The sequence below is a fragment of the Haemorhous mexicanus genome, chromosome 4, assembly GCF_027477595.1.
Source record: "Haemorhous mexicanus isolate bHaeMex1 chromosome 4, bHaeMex1.pri, whole genome shotgun sequence".
Taxonomy (NCBI): domain Eukaryota; kingdom Metazoa; phylum Chordata; class Aves; order Passeriformes; family Fringillidae; genus Haemorhous; species Haemorhous mexicanus.
This window is the reverse complement of record NC_082344.1, coordinates 45,036,546-45,051,976: the sequence shown is the minus strand read 5'-3', so window position 1 is coordinate 45,051,976 and position 15,431 is coordinate 45,036,546. Positions and strand designations below refer to the sequence as shown.

At 38.2% G+C, this 15,431-nt stretch overlaps 2 protein-coding genes across 3 annotated transcripts in view; both read left to right on the top strand.

Moving 5' to 3' along the window:
• ACSL1 (acyl-CoA synthetase long chain family member 1) overlaps positions 1–2,854 on the top strand; it is a 38,602-nt gene extending 35,748 nt beyond the window's left edge. The window contains exons 19-21 of the mRNA XM_059844629.1: positions 493–594; positions 696–767; positions 966–2,854. Coding sequence (XP_059700612.1) covers positions 493–594; positions 696–767; positions 966–1,106 — 315 coding nt within the window. The 3' untranslated portion in view covers positions 1,107–2,854. The remainder of the gene's footprint in view (positions 1–492; positions 595–695; positions 768–965) is intronic.
• A 1,269-nt stretch (positions 2,855–4,123) lies between these two features.
• CENPU (centromere protein U) lies at positions 4,124–15,402 on the top strand. Of its 2 annotated transcripts, XM_059844626.1 has the most exons (11): positions 4,124–4,424; positions 5,763–5,880; positions 7,315–7,420; positions 7,742–7,832; positions 8,912–8,984; positions 10,002–10,119; positions 10,495–10,573; positions 11,604–11,651; positions 12,986–13,047; positions 14,224–14,380; positions 15,045–15,402. In XM_059844626.1, the coding sequence occupies exons 1-11, from the start codon at positions 4,374–4,376 to the stop codon at positions 15,180–15,182; spliced, it is 1,041 nt and encodes a 346-aa protein (XP_059700609.1). In that variant the 5' UTR covers positions 4,124–4,373; the 3' UTR covers positions 15,183–15,402. The 2 variants fall into 2 exon arrangements, with proteins under 2 accessions (XP_059700609.1, XP_059700610.1); XM_059844627.1 differs by lacking the exon at positions 11,604–11,651.
• The last annotated feature ends 29 nt before the right edge of the window (positions 15,403–15,431 follow it).

The following is a 15,431-nucleotide window of genomic DNA, read 5'->3' as shown; positions in this document are numbered from 1 at the left end:
TTTAAAAATTAATGCAAAAAGACTGCAGAAAAGTCTTCCTTTCTTCTTTCCTCTCAGCCCAAACTTTGGGACTGAAATTTAAATTTTTATTGTAAACTATTATCATTATGCATTTTGATTCTGATTGGATTCCAGCAGTTACATAGCATGTTTCTGGATTGTTTCACAGCAGGTGGTGAAGCTGAAGTAATTTGTATATTAGTGACTGTATATAAATTGCTAACAGTATGCAGTGGGAAAAACCCAAAAACCAAAACAGAAAAACCCATGCACACCAAGAAAGAACATGGATATATTGGGGGTTTTCAAGTGTAAGTAAAAATGCAGGTCTTAATTCTTTCAATTCAGCTGAACTGAACTGCACTTGCTGTGTTCAGGTAGGCATCAGAGAAGGCTGCTGACTTAGCATCAGGTCAGGAATGCTCCCCAAAGAAATGTGTAGGAACTAAAGTGTTGACTTAGGAATTTTTCAAGCTTCTCCCTTTTTTTTAGGCCTTCTTAGTAGGTGTTGTGGTACCTGATCCTGATACTCTGCACAACTGGGCCAAGAAAAAGGGATTTGAAGGCTCCTATCAAGAGCTATGCAGAAACAAGGTAAGGCATGTCTAACTGAACAGTTAGCTGTTCTGCAACAGCTTTTTCAAGTTTCTGCTTATGAAAGCATGAAGCTATACAATGTATTTCTGTATCCACAGGATGTAAAAAAAAATATTCTGGAGGACATGGTGAGAGTTGGGAAAGAATCTGGTTTGAAGTCATTTGAACAGGTATGATGCTTATGATAACCAAATACCTAATTCTTCAAACTTGGCAACACCAATATGATCTGATTCCCCAAAAATTGCTTTTAATTTGTGTCTGGAAAACTCTTCAAGTAATGGGCTTTGTTAGATGTCTGGGCAAGTTTTTAATAGTCTTGTCTATTTCAAGAAATTCAGCTTACCTAGTAACTTTTTATTTTCCAGGTGAAAGACATTGTCCTGCATACTGAAATGTTTTCTATTGAAAACGGCCTGTTGACACCAACACTGAAGGCGAAGAGACCAGAACTGCGAAAATACTTCCAGTCACAGATAGACGAACTCTATGCTAATGCCAAAATGTAACTGCGAGTGGAATGAGCAAAGTGGCACACGTCTGTCTACTGTTGGCCTTCGTATCTGTATTTTGACTACAGCAAAAATAGGGAAGGAAACTGTGCAATCATTAACTTGTACAAAAATGGGTACTTGCCATAGGAACATTGAAGAAATGGAACACTGCCTTACTGTCAAGTCGTGTTGCATATTGTTTTTATGGTGACCTACAATTTCCAAAAAGAGCCTTAACTATAAATGGTAACTATATGTAAGTTATTTAATATTTCCTTGGTCAAAAATGGGACTCACTGTCACCAAGGAGCTAAGGTTTTATTGCCAGCATGTTTGCTGTCTGCAGTGTGTTTTGCAGTTGTCAATTCCACAAAGGATTTGGCAGTTTTGAAGATGCCTCAAAGTATCTTGCATCCTCAGAAAAATTACTTAAGCTGTTCAAAAAAAAAAAAAAAACCTACCCAACCACCAAAAACCCCAAACCCTTACAGTTTGCATGGCTGGTATCACATCTTTTGTTAGTCCCAATATTAACTGGGGCAAGGCATCTGAGCTGTAATTCCCCTCTACATCTGCAGCCAGTTATGGGATGTACTTCTATAAGGTAGAAGTCAGCACTCCACACAAAGAAGACTGATGAATAGAAGTTCCTCAGAGTCTGCATATTGTGGTTCTGCACTGTGTGGATGCAGTTCATTCAGCAAGTGTAGCCTCTGCTACATTTGCATGATTCTGGGGTGGTGCCAGCCCTGCAAATGAGCAGATCCCAACTCAGCAAGAACACTAGAGACCTAAAAACCAAATCAGAAGGCTGGGCTATGCTAACAGTCAGGGTAAACATTACACCTGTACCAGAGACTTGTTTCCCTGTAATGAACTTGTATTTAAAATGTGTTTTATAAAAATGTGCCAGGCCCTCTCTAAGTGGAAGAGCTTCTGACATAACCTGTTTTCTGTGCTTTCTGTATGAGCCACTGAGTACTCTTCACTGAATAGCAAAATAGGTCAGGTAGAATGTTTTTGCCTGATGCTTTGCAGAAATTGGAATGATTTGTACATGCCAGCAGAACTGTGTTGGCCCAGGATAGGTATTTGTTCAGGGATAAAAACAATAAAAACCTAATTCCCAGATAAATTGCAAAATAATAACTAGTTATTATCTTTTGTTTGAAAAATCAGCAGAAATAAGCCTTATTACAGCATTAAGTCTTTTGCTATCCTTAACAGAGTTGGTTTTGCATTAACATTCATTGCTGTTTTTTGAAAACATGGATATATGTAAAATACAAGCACAACAAGGTTTGCACTAAGATTTGTGTGTGATTGTAATGCACTACTCTGTAGCATAATTTCGTATGTGTATACAATTCAGGTACACAAATCCAAGTCAACTGTTAGAGCAGTAGTTTTACATTGAAATTCAAATGTTTGCTTAGTGTTGGCTATTTCTATGTTTTATAAAACCAAAACAATTTTCAAAACCAATGAAGGAAACCAAAATAAATATTTCTGCATTTCAGTGCTGTGATGTGTTTGTTTATCAAGGAAAAATGCTGCTGACTAACAAGCCCAGGTGTAATATTCTATTGACAAGCTGTAAAACTCCACTGCTACAGACATACTAAATAGAGTATAAAGGCTGGTTGTTTACACTTTTGCTTTTGGAAAGTGACTTTTTATGTTTAAGATGTTGGCCAATATTTGTAAGAAAAGGATGCTCTTGTATGTAACTTACTCTTTCAGTACATTACTAAACAAGCAAATCTTTTATTTTTGTCTTTTTCCTGGCAGTTGTGTTCTTATCACCTCAGATGACTTAAGTGAAAGGTGGAGTTTTCTGAAACTCTGCCTGGGTGGTAGTGGGTTTCCTTATTCCTGCCCTCACACCATGCATTTTGCTTAAATCAGGGGTGTGGTTTGAGAGATTTCAGGGATGGAGTTACCAGACCAGGATAGAGGAAGCACCACCACCTGCATACTATTTAAAGCTCCATGCGAATGTAGATGTCAGGGCAAGATGCTAAGCTAATTTCTGTTCCTACTCACTGTAGAGTTTCTCCTTTTAAGTAATTTGGTATGTTCCTTTATACATTTCTTCCATACTGAAGGAAACCTAAACCAAGTTTGTCACTTACTCAGTAAATTACTCAAATCTGTATGCTGCTTGGAAAGGCAGGGAAGTGTCACCACACGTCTCCTAGTGGAGATAGCTGAGAAATGGATGAGAGCTGGATCCAAGGTTTATGTTCTTAACATTCTGTTGAAGAAACCTTTCTGGAAAAGCATCTATCACTACAGAAACAAATTTGTACTGTTTGTGGCTCATGGAGGTAGGTGCTATAGCCAGCAAAACAGAAGTGTAAAGAGAGCTTATCACCTCTTAAGCCTAAAGTGTCTATTTTACTGTTTTAGTTTGTCTGGCTTAAGTCAAAGGGGTGTGTGTGGGTGTCAGTGTCACCACTGCCATGGATAAAGAGGTGTGGCAGACCCTCCCAACTGACGGGACTTGACAAATTGCTAAATCTCCTCTGAACAATTTAATTGCCTGAGATGGAATTTTAAGTTTTCAAGCTAAAGCCTATGCCTCCCTTTTTTTCCTCCTTTTTTTTTTTTCATTTTTCCTCCCTTTTTCTTTTTTCTTCTTCTTTTTTCTATTTTTTTTTTTTTCTGTTTCTTTTTTCTTTTTTTTTTTTCTTTTTTTTTTCTTTTTTTCTTCTTTTTGTTTTGGTGCTGTTTAAATTATTTTTTAACTGTTTGTGACCATAGCTTTCACTTTATCGTTGCAGAAGCGATCTCTTTCGCTTGCTTTTCCAGATGCACAACGTCAGTTTAGGGAAAGGGAGGGGAGAAAAAACCGGGAAGTTGTTGCGGTTTATTTTGTTGTATTTAACAGAGTCATTAACAGAAAACTACGGCGGGGAGTCGTGGCGAGGAGAACTCCTCGGAGCGTTGAGCGGGCTCCAGCGGCGCGCTGTTGTAGTGGCGCTGTGCCGCTTCCCCTTCCGGCCTGGCAGCGCCTCCCCTTCCTCCCCGCCCGCTGCGCGCGCTTTCCAAAGGCGGCGGGAGGCTGCCCTGAGGGGCCGGGCGGGCGGGGACGGGCTTTTACCGCTCCTGAAGTGAGCTGAGCATGATAGCTTGAAGGAACAAAGAATAGTTTGAACTAACAAAGATTTCCCGTTCTCTCCCAAGTACCGACACTGAGAAAGCTGATTTGTATCGGGGACAATTTTTCACTAACTTCATCCTCGGTTTTGTATTCAGCGCCGTATAGTGAACAGCGAGATGTCCTCAAAGAAGAAAATAAAGAAGAATCATACCAGCTATAAGCTAGAGGTAAGTTTCCTTAGGGTGGGCAGCCAGTGTTTCGGTTTTGTAGAGTGTTCAAAGGCGGGCAAGGTGAAGGACCCTGAGGGGAAGCCGTGTGAGGGCTGGCTGAGGTCTCTCGGTCTGCTCAGCTGGAGACTGAGGGGAGACCTCATCGTGGGCTCAGCTTCCTCACACAGGGAATTGCGGGGGCAGACACTGACCTCTTCTCTCTGATGACCAGCGAGGGGACCAAGGGCAGCGGCCTCAAAGGTTGAGGTTCGATGTTGGAAGTTTTTCACGCAGAGGGCGGTTGGACACTGGCCCAGGCTCCCCAGAGAAGTGGTCACAGAACCAAGCCTGACAGAATTCAAGGGCTGTTTGGACAGTACTCTTGGGCACATGGTGTTGCTCTCGGGATATCCTGTGCAAGGCCTTGTGGGCCCTTCCAGTGCAGGATATTCTGTGATTCTGCGTTGTGTTACTGTGCAGTTATGGCATTGTCTCCGGAGGTGGATGCACAGGGGGCCTGTGCATCCACCTATGCAGGGCCTGCTTTGCACTGGGAACTGCTGGGGTGGGCTTGGGGTGCTGATGTGGAGTTTTCTTTTTTCCTTTTAGGAGTAGCACAAAATGGACCATTGATTTTCAAAGAGGCAAAAGTTTAAAAACAATCTCATCGAAGAAGATTTATAGAGAAAGTAGTTGATGTGTATATTTGGTGCTATAATAGAAATGCTGGGGCTCTCTTAAGCATTGGTAAAATTAAAAAGCTCCAGAGGTCAGTCTTTTCTCGTTATAATTCACCCTACAGGTACACACAGAAATTAGTGAGGAAAGTCATTTGTGCATTTTGTGAATGACACACAACTGTTTCATAAACTAGTGTCTTTCTCCCTTATTTATAAATTCCACCTTTTCTTTCATAAGGAGTTACTCTATAGCTTTTCAGTTTCTTAAGATGAAAGTAATTAAATTGGACAAGGGTGGAAATTTATGCGATATAGAAATGAAAGAAGAAATATTTTAATGCCTGAAAAGAAAAAAACTACAGATCATAGAAACCAGGTGTTAGAGTGCTATAAGATTTCTAAGCTTGTACACTTTTATGAAATAAGATAAAGCTTGCAGTAAAATACAGTATCAAATAGCAGAACATAAACATTTTATACCATCACTTCTTTTAGGGGAAAAACCCCATAGCCTGAGATGAAAATATGCTTCAAATCCTTATGTCATAGCTTAGGAGTCAATATGTTGTGGTTAAGCATATCTCTGGGCAAATGTTCTTGAAATTTATTGTCACATTTAATCTGTTGTACACTCAAAGAGCTGGGTAAAGTGGCTGTTAATTTCATACCCATCCAGAAGCACAAAGCTGACTCCAATCTTCGCTGGAAATCACTTCCACTTGAGGAACCTGATGTCTCAAGGATATTGAAGGTAGCAGAAACAAATCAACTTGAGGAGCTTGATGAGTCATTTGGTTAGTATTATCTTGAATGTCATTTAATGTAGGATTTTCACAACCAACCACATGGACAGAATACTTCAGGTGCTTACCTAGGAAAAGGTTTTGGTTCTTTGCAAGAGAAAGTAATGGAGAGGAGAGACAGATGGGATTTTTTGTTATTTTCTGTAATTAGGAAGTAACAGGAATAATGATGTAGTATGTGCAGATAAAAGTCAGTGGGAAAATACTGGCTATTCTACCTTTATAGTCTGAATGGTAGCATTTCACACATCATAATATTGCAGTTGTGTAAGAACTTACAGTTAAAAACCAAAGTACAATATCTTAACTTATTCTTTATTAAATTACACAAACTATGAAGTGACATTTTTACCATTGCAAGAGTATTCATGTTAGCAGACTTGGTCATTTGCTGGGGTGTTTTTCTGTCACTTTCAGATGTTACTTAAAAAAATAACATAAAGCCATACAATTTTTGGTGAAGGATTAAAACCACTTCCATGCTTTATACTGGAATTCTGTAATGAGGCCTCAATATACAGGAAGAGAATCAATTTAGATGGCGTAGATGCTCTTCTGTGTGGAGTCCTCTGTTATATCTGGCTATGGTTTTTTTTTTTTTTTGGAAAAAAAAAAAAAAACATAGCCAGATATAACAGAGGTATAATTAGAAGCTGTAGAGAAAATGTTAAGAGCTATTTCTCAGCTGTAGTAGTTATTACTCTGAGCAAACTAAAAAATATAAATGTGACTTAGGAACAGCATTGACAATGAGCTATAAAAAACAATTTAGCAAAAGGGTTGTTTGTAAGGCAAGGCTGCAAAATGAAAAGCTTTTTTCCTTATTTCTGTGGTATGTATTTAGACTGCAAAAAGGATGCCCATTGACACTAATGTAAACTAACACAAAAGTTTTGTGACAGTGTGCTTGAAAAAGAAATTTATACTGTGGAAGACATGCTAAAACCTTAATTTTTCAGAGTTCTAATTTATTTTGGTATCTACCTTCAAGAATTCTACATTTACAAATATTCTGTAGCAACAGTGATTGCCTTCTCATAACATCCACTAAAGCAGCTTAAAATCGATATTAAAGAAAAAGAAAGAAAGTAGTTTTTTGAATGTGTAGAAGATTTCCATATGCCATAACAAAGAGGGACTTGAAATAATCGGTACCAGGTACTTTGCTTGCTCTGTGCCATGTGTACATGCTGAGCTACCTTTGGTTTGGGTTCATAAAGAAATAGCATGTGGATGGGTACAGAAACTATGAAACCTTTCACTGTTTATTTTTTCATAATCCTCAAATAATACTTGTAATGAGAACTTCCTTTCTATTAGTTAGCAAACCACAAATATTCTAACTGAATGCCTAATGGCTGGCAATGCTCTTTGCCTTAAGAGATGGGAGCAGTGCTCATTCAGTTTATTTTTTGTTCTTTATAGATCACCCTTTGCACAGTACTGCTGTGGATGCTTATGGAGAGGAACATTCACAAAATGAGGCACCTGGTCGTGTTTCAGCACCTCAAAGGCAAAATACAGACAGACGGTCTGTTGGAAAAAAATGCAATTGTCAGCATTTAATTTAATCTTTAGATTATTAGATTTAAAGGGGAAAGTGTTCTATTTAAATGATATGTAACAAATAAAATTATTTTACAAATATTTTAATTAACATTTTAGTATATTTCTCATATGTTTAATCCAATTTGGTTTAAATCTGAAATTGTCTTGCTATTTAATTCAAGTAAGAATTTTAATAGTACTCATATGAGATACAGCTGTACAAAATGTTCCCCAAAACACAAGGTTTTGTGTATATGGATTGTCATTCCTCAGAGGGTAGTAGTGTATGTTTTTCTTTTCCCAGTAAAAAGCCACGTCACTCAAAGCCCTCCAATGATGAAGTTCAGGAATTCAACACAGCTGATGCTGGAGAGGAACCCCTTAAGGAGACTGTGGTACCAAAAAAGTTTCATGATTATTATCAGTGAATTTAATTTTAGTTTATTTCATGCCATGCCTGCATTAGAGGGTGGGAGGAGAAAAAGACCTTCCATTTGTTTCTTAGTACTTAATTGTATCCCAAATAATCAGTCCTCAGAGGATTCCAGTGAGGTGGCCAAGTAAAATGCTTAAAGCTACAAGTCATCACGTCAGCAAGGAATATAATAGCCAGGTGTTCCTGGATCCTGTAGCCTATTCTCTTGCTGGTTTGGGAGTATATTCTTTCCTTTTTTCAATTATCTTCTTTGTATCTGGAATATATGTTCTTGAGGAATGGCATACTATATGGAACATGAATCCTTTGTACTTGTTTGGTATTGAAGCAAAACAGGTTTATGGGAAAAAGAATATTGATAAAATTAATTTTGAATATATGTTAGAATTAAAAGCCGTTCAGTTTTGAATGAGTGTTTTTGAACACTTACTCCACAATTAGTGTAAAATGCTTGTGGCCCACTTAACTGCCAGGCATACAGCAGGAATCAACTGTCTGCAGGCTCAGGAAAGTACCTTTGATGAAAGAAGCTGTGCAGTAGTTGGAACAAGAGTTTTTTATGTATTGAAATTTATTGGAATTGTACACTCAGTACAGAGTGTTAGTCTTTCATCAGTAGGCTGGATGCAAGCAGGGCTCTTGTACAAGTGCTGTCGTGGGGTCACAAAGGAGTCGAAATAGAGCAAGGATTGGGACAGAATGTGGGTGAAAAGGAAGGTGAGCAGGCACTGTTGATCAGAGAAATGTTAATCCTGGGCACTGAGTGTGCTGAACCAAGGGTCCTTAGGCTCCTTAGGATATCTCCAGCCCTGCTGCCTGGCCAGTGGTTGATGGATCGGTGGCCAGTGCAGTCAGGCAGCCTCTGTCCTGCAGCAGGGTGACCACTGGGCTGGGACTGGTGGAACAGGCCAAAGGAAATGTTACTGATGCTTCAGTCAGGAAATGCTTTCTGCATGCTGCCTGATTGTCATCTCTCAGGAGTTCAGATGAGTAAACCTAGGGTTTCTTCTCGAAGTTAATCTGCTTTTCATGTCACAGAAAACTCTGAAAACTACTCAATTCCAGGCAGAAAAGGAGCAGTCTCCAGAGGAGAACACATCAGATCCTTCTGGTAAAGTATACTTTTCAGAACTCCCATATATCTTTTCTTCATTCAAGATGGAAGTTTTTCAATGGTTCTCATTTCTGGAATGTAGCAAGACAGTGCTTCTAGAAATGGGAAGTTTCAGTTTCAGTTTTGGTATAGACCCCCGTGTGATCCCCATGTTTTTTTGCATCCCTGGACTTGCCTGTTCCTCTCCTGAAGGGGTAAAGCATAGGTGTGCATTATACCTCTAAGTCAGCCTGGTTTCCTTGGGAGGGAAGCCTGGAGCTATGGCTATGAAGCTGTAGGAGGTGTCAGTACATTTCTTGGTCTGGAAGCTGGAGCAGCAGCTATGGGGCAGAACTTGGAGTGCCCCTGGCTGCAGTGCAGGAGCAGCTGTCAGTGTAAAGACCCTTGAGACAGGGACCTCCAAGACAGTGGCATTTTCAGTAGGAAGAAACTGTCTCTTGGGTTATCTTGCTTCCTTTGAACAGAACCCCATCACATTTTAGTACTGGATTTACACTGGGGAGTGTGTGAAGAAACATGGTTTAACTTTTTGTGGAATTGGTTTATAATGCTATTTCAAAGTTTAACGAAATGTATTGTGTGTAGTGGGTTTTTGAAGCATATATGGTATTACTAAAAGAATGTATACAAATATAAAAGCTTGTGATTCTTTGAGTAATGCAAGTTGCAAATTCATGCTAATAGTTTTTTAACACAAAAAATCACATCTACAGTACACTATGTAGTTTATTACTTAGTTTGCTGATGTGTTCCTGGGCTTTCTTGAATCAATAAAGAAAAAGAATTAAGTTACATGTCATTGATCATCCCAGTTCTAAGGTGTTCCCAGTTAAATCTATCACAGTTGCACAGGCAAAGACAGATGAAATAATTAGAATATTCCTCTTCTCAAATTTCATGTTAAAACACTCATAACTTTAGATGGTTATTTTGATGGTGGTCGTAAGAGTTTTTCTATTGTTTTACAACGCGTACCAGAATTGTACAATGCTTATGTTCATTCTGTTCTTCCAGTGGATAGCCCACATTCTGTGCAGGTTTGGTGTCCCAAAGAGCTGAAGAGATCTCCTAGAGATATTACAGAACTGGATGTTGTTCTGGCTGAAGTTGAGAAGATAGCAGCAAATTACAGGTAAATATTCTGCTTTTCCATGGCTGGATATTCAAAGTTTTAAAAGGAAATATCCATGGTTTTGGTGATGGGTTCTCCTTTAGGGAATCAGTATTGCATGGTTACATTCTGATGTTAAGGATTATTAAGTATCTATGATACAAATGTTTCTTCACGTTTAATCTTGACATGGTGTCCAGGGATCTGATATTTTTCCGAACAGGAACAGCACATCTCAGCTGCTATTTTTCAAGTTAGAAATGAAGCTATTGCTAGCATACGAAAAATCTGCAGTTGCCTAGCTGCTTGAGTTTTATTTGTTACTCAGATTAAGGGTTTTGGATGAGATTTCCCCTTTACTAATCCAAATATCTTTTGTCCCTCTGACTTCTGCAGACAAAGCATAGAATCAAACATTTGCAGAAAGGCTATCAGTGACTTTTCTTCTGCTTTCAAGGATCAAATCACTGATCTTGTAAGTACACCAGAGATAAAATCAGTTTTGTGGTCAAAATACCTATGTTTTTATATTGCCCTTTACACATTCATTTTACAAGCTGTAGAAGTTTCCAATCTCTTGTCAGTATAAGTAATATGAAAACACAATTTGTTGTGTGCAGGTTAGAATTGGCTGCCTCTGTGCAGGTTTTCACAAGAATTGCCTCTAGACACAACACTGGGGTCATGCAAGTACTTTGCCAAATTGTCACCTTTTGAGAATAGGGAAGCATCCAGTAATCCTGAAATGTTGGTCATATTTAAATCATTATGTAGTAAAACTGGTGAGCTGCATAATTTAGGTGAGCATACAGCTATGTCAAACACTGTTTTCAAAGCTCATTGACTAGAGTTTTAAAAGGTGGGTTTAATTTTTGTGCTGTCTCAGTGACTTCTTAACAAGGTCTCTAACATATTTCAGGGAAAATCATCCTTTTTAACATTTTGAACATAACTGTAAGTGTAAGATATTCAAGAACCATCTGGACACAATGCTGTGCCATGTGCTCTAGGATGACCCTGCTTGAGCAGGGGGGTTGGACCAGAAGACCCACTGTGGTCCCTTCCAACCTGAGCCATCGTGTGATTTATTGGCTGGAAAGATTAAGGTGATTACGATGAGTAAAATCAACTCAGAACTTTGCAGGAGTTGTGCCAAGTACAATGGCTAACTACTAAAGCTATAGTTCTGAGTGGTTCATTAGCAGCAACAAGTGTTGGAATTACCAGATTTATACATCTATATAAAGATGTAGAAAAATTAAGGTAGGTATTATTATAGGAATTGGTACAAGGAGTATTATTTGCACCAACTCCTTTTATCCAACAGTTTTCCTCTGGCATGAGGAGAGAGGAAAGAATCAATACACAAGTGGTGATGTCCCTTTGAACCAGGTTTTTTTTTAAATAAAAACCCAACTTTTTGTGTTATTCCAAAGTAATTCTTGCAACCATATTTTTAGGAGGGTAGTGATGACCTGTCAACCTGTAATCCTTCTTCTCTGTAGATAGCAGGAGTCCAGGAATTAAAGAATATGAAGAAAAAAAATGCTAAGGTAAATAAATACATATCGCTAGATTATAGAGCATACAGTTGTGGGCATTGAAATGTTGAGAACTTGACTGGAAGAGACAAAATAATTTACAGAAATGTGTACTGTACTCAGAATCAACTGCACAGAGGTTAGGAAACCACAGGAGGTTTTTTGGAAAAGATCTGAGTAAATGTGGTGGATTGCAAACTCCAGATGTTTACTGCTCTATGGTGTAAAAAGAATGAGTGCACATTAGGATGGGTAAGATCTGTGCGTATCAGTTACTCTTTTGGCTTTTTGGTTTGGTTTTTTTTAATGAGTGAGGCCTTTGGAGAGCCAGTTAAATAATGAGAGCTAACCTCAAAGAAACATAAATAAATGTAAAATCTAGGAGAGCAGCAAAGATAGCAACCTGTGAGGATAGAATGGGATTGCTTAATTTAAAGAAGGGAAGACTCAGGCAGCTGCATTCCCTAAACAGATGCAGAATTTTTGTTCAGAGGAAGACAGGCCCTCTCTTCATTTATAGCAAGTAGGAATTTGCTGAAAATGCAATAGGAATGTTGACAGAAGGAGGCATTAGTGTAAGGGCAGAAAAACATTGCAGTGGTTTTATCAGGGAGAGGTGAATGCCTTACAGAAGAGAGATTTAAGAGCAGCTTAGGCACTGTCTGGATGTCTGCCCAAATTAACATCCTCTGAAAAATTTTCAATGGCAAAATAGCTTTAACAACATAAAGCCAACATAAAGCTTATCCTGGGAAGTAGCAATTAATATGCTAAAGACTTGTTGACTTGGGGTGATATGGTAAACTGCCCTGCATGTAAAATGAAAATCTTAATACACACCTAGCATTCACAGCCACTCAGATTTATCCTTAGTTTGCTTCTTAGACATTTGTTTAAAATTAAACTTTTAATTGCTAAATTTAAATTTATTATGAGTTTTGGGTGTTACTTTTTTTTTAATTGCATGTTATATTAGAGAAAGCTTATTTAGTTATGGCAATCATCCTGAATGTACATTCGCATTAATTTTCATCTTTAAACCTAAAACCTCCTAGATTTCGTAATGTTTGCAATCAAATAATCACAAACTCCTTTTGTAGGCTTGTAAATCCAATGTTTCTTTAAAAAAATTTTGGATGGAGATTAGAGTTTGACACTTTGAACAGCTTTAAATTGTTTCAAATAGAGTTGTAACAGATCGCAGTTTTTCAGATCTGATATCTTAGAATATTCCACAATGACAATCAGCCTAAAACTTCAGAGAAAAAAAAGGCAGCAAAATTCGAGTCGTTTGCCTTTGAAGTTTTAGAAACTGTTTCACAGACTTTGCTCACTGTTTGTTTCAGGCAATAACCAACATCAAAAAGAAAAGGCAGCAACTGGTGCAAGTCAGAGAAGAGCTAATTGGGTGCGTTTCTAATGATGGACAATAATAGCCTGAAGAACTTAAAGAGTCTGGTATTTTGTAACTCGGAAGGGAAAGCAACTTTTTTTGTTTTCTCATTTTATTTTGATGAAATTACCACTTTGCTTTTTGTTCTTACAAAAGCTCATGGTAGCCTCTCCTTTACATATTTCAGTTGCCTAGCAGTCATTCTTGCAAGTTCTCTTAGCTATCTAGTTACTTGAACGGTGTTTCACACCATATGTTGATAGGAAGAACACCAGTGTTAGGATTTGAATTGCAAAGGTGCTGGATCATAAATTACAAAGGTAATACAGAGGACTTTGGTTTTGAGGTGGGAGAATGTATTTCAGCTCTACAGGTGGGCAGGGGTTGCTCTTAGTAAATGGTTTATTTCCTTCTCATGTGGCCACACAATTCCCCCTCTTTAACTTGGCATTAATCTTAAGTGTCATTTAGATACACAGCACAGGAATTATGTGGTTGGAAGAACGATTAGACTTCTCCAAATCCCTCAGGTTGCTAGTGACAAGCTTTATACTGAAGCTGCATTTAACATACACCCTGTAAGGTAACTCTGTAGGGAACCGTGGGCTTGGATCCACAAAAACAGAGTAAAAACCTTTTCCCTATAGCCATGAGAGGTGTTTTTCTTTGTAGTACTATGGACAAACTTTTCTCAGAGCACTATTTGAAGCCCCTGAAATCAGTCTTCGCGTTTTTACATGTTGTGTTTTAATCCTTTGATCATTTTAAGAAAGCTTTTTTCATGCAACCCTCTTGTATGAAAATCACTGTTGGTGCTTGGTTTTTGGCGTGCTTCTTTAATGGATTGGGCACTCCAGTTTATTTAGCAGAGGTGTAGGTAGTTTGTAGATCCTGAATATGCTTCAGCATAAGCACTGAACTGAGCTTTGCAGGCAGGGTGAACTACACTTCAAAAACATAAATGCTTAAGAAAGAGCGGCAGAGTCAAAAGAGTTTTGAGTCTTTTTGGTGTATCTGGACTCATGCCCCTGTTTTAGTTCTATGCTTGTTTTGCCTAAGCACTGTTCCATAGTAACCTGTGTTTTGTATTTCTGACCAACCTTTTAAGAATTCCTTTAGAGGAAATAGGGTCATGGTTATTCATGCAATAAATATGCAGATGTAAGCATCAAAGTCTTGATCTTCTTTCAGAGCTGAACCGCAACTGACACAACTACAAAGAGAATATGCTGAGTTACAGGAAAGGAAATCTTCCTTGAGGCAGACAATTGAATTAATTACTGATTTAAAGGAGCTACAGCAAGACTGTTTGGATTATAGAGAAGAAAACCCAAAAGAAAAAGTGGTAGTAAGTACATATTCTGCATGTGTTTCAGTTTTTTAAGTGTTTTAATTTATGAAATTTATTTATTAACATCTTTTAAGTAGCAGTATTATGTTAATTGTCTTTGTGGAAGCAGATTGAGAATCACTGCTGAACTTTACTGTAATATCTCACTTGTTTTTTTTGATCTCATATTAGAAGCTGGAGTATTTCAGAGAAGATTCTGCTGCCTTGCTCTCAGTATCCAGGAATTCAAAGGACATAGAAATAAAAGTTGTCCTTAGTTTTAACTTTTTTTAATAGAAATTGAAGATTAACAGTGGGACGGAAGTAATTAAGTTTTTGTGTTGTTGTTATTCAGAAATAGGGAAAGCTCTGGCACTTCCATGTAAGCTATTTAATGCTGAGAACAGTGCTGGTATGTCATGACCAGAGTGACTTCTCATGTAGCCTTAGAACCCGTTCCCTTTGTACCCAGGACCTGGCGTGGTACTTTCTGTGGACAAGGCTTACACACCTGCCTTGGGCAAGGGAAATCCTCACATTTCAGTAGACACTCTAATTGTGGCTGTTGTTCACTTTTAAAGGTCATGTTGTGCCACTTGAGAGGAAAAATAAATATTGATATGTAAGCTATCTTTTCAAGAGTTAAAAATGTTGCCTTGTAATTTTATTTCTTTATCAACAGTATGGAACGTCCAGCCTCCCTGCTCTTCTGGTGGAGTCTCGGAGGATTCTAGGAGCAGAAAGGCACTTTGAGAGTATCAATATGAAACTTGAAGAGGCTCTGGCTGTAAAAAAGGAGCAGAAATCAAAGAAAAATTAAGTGTCCTTTTAAGACTTTCAGACATTCAGTAGGAACAGTTATTAGAATTGTCAGTGCTTAAAGCTTGTTTAATATCATTGTTATTCTATTTTGTTTCAGTGTTTAAAAGAAGTCAGCAGCTTAGAGAGTGTATCTTTTTATTGTCAAATAGTCAGTCTCAGAATATCAATGAAAGGAAATAGTGATCACAGTTAATAAAACTTTTCTGTTCTCTGAACAATGTTGGGTGTTAATCTTGTCCTATTAAAG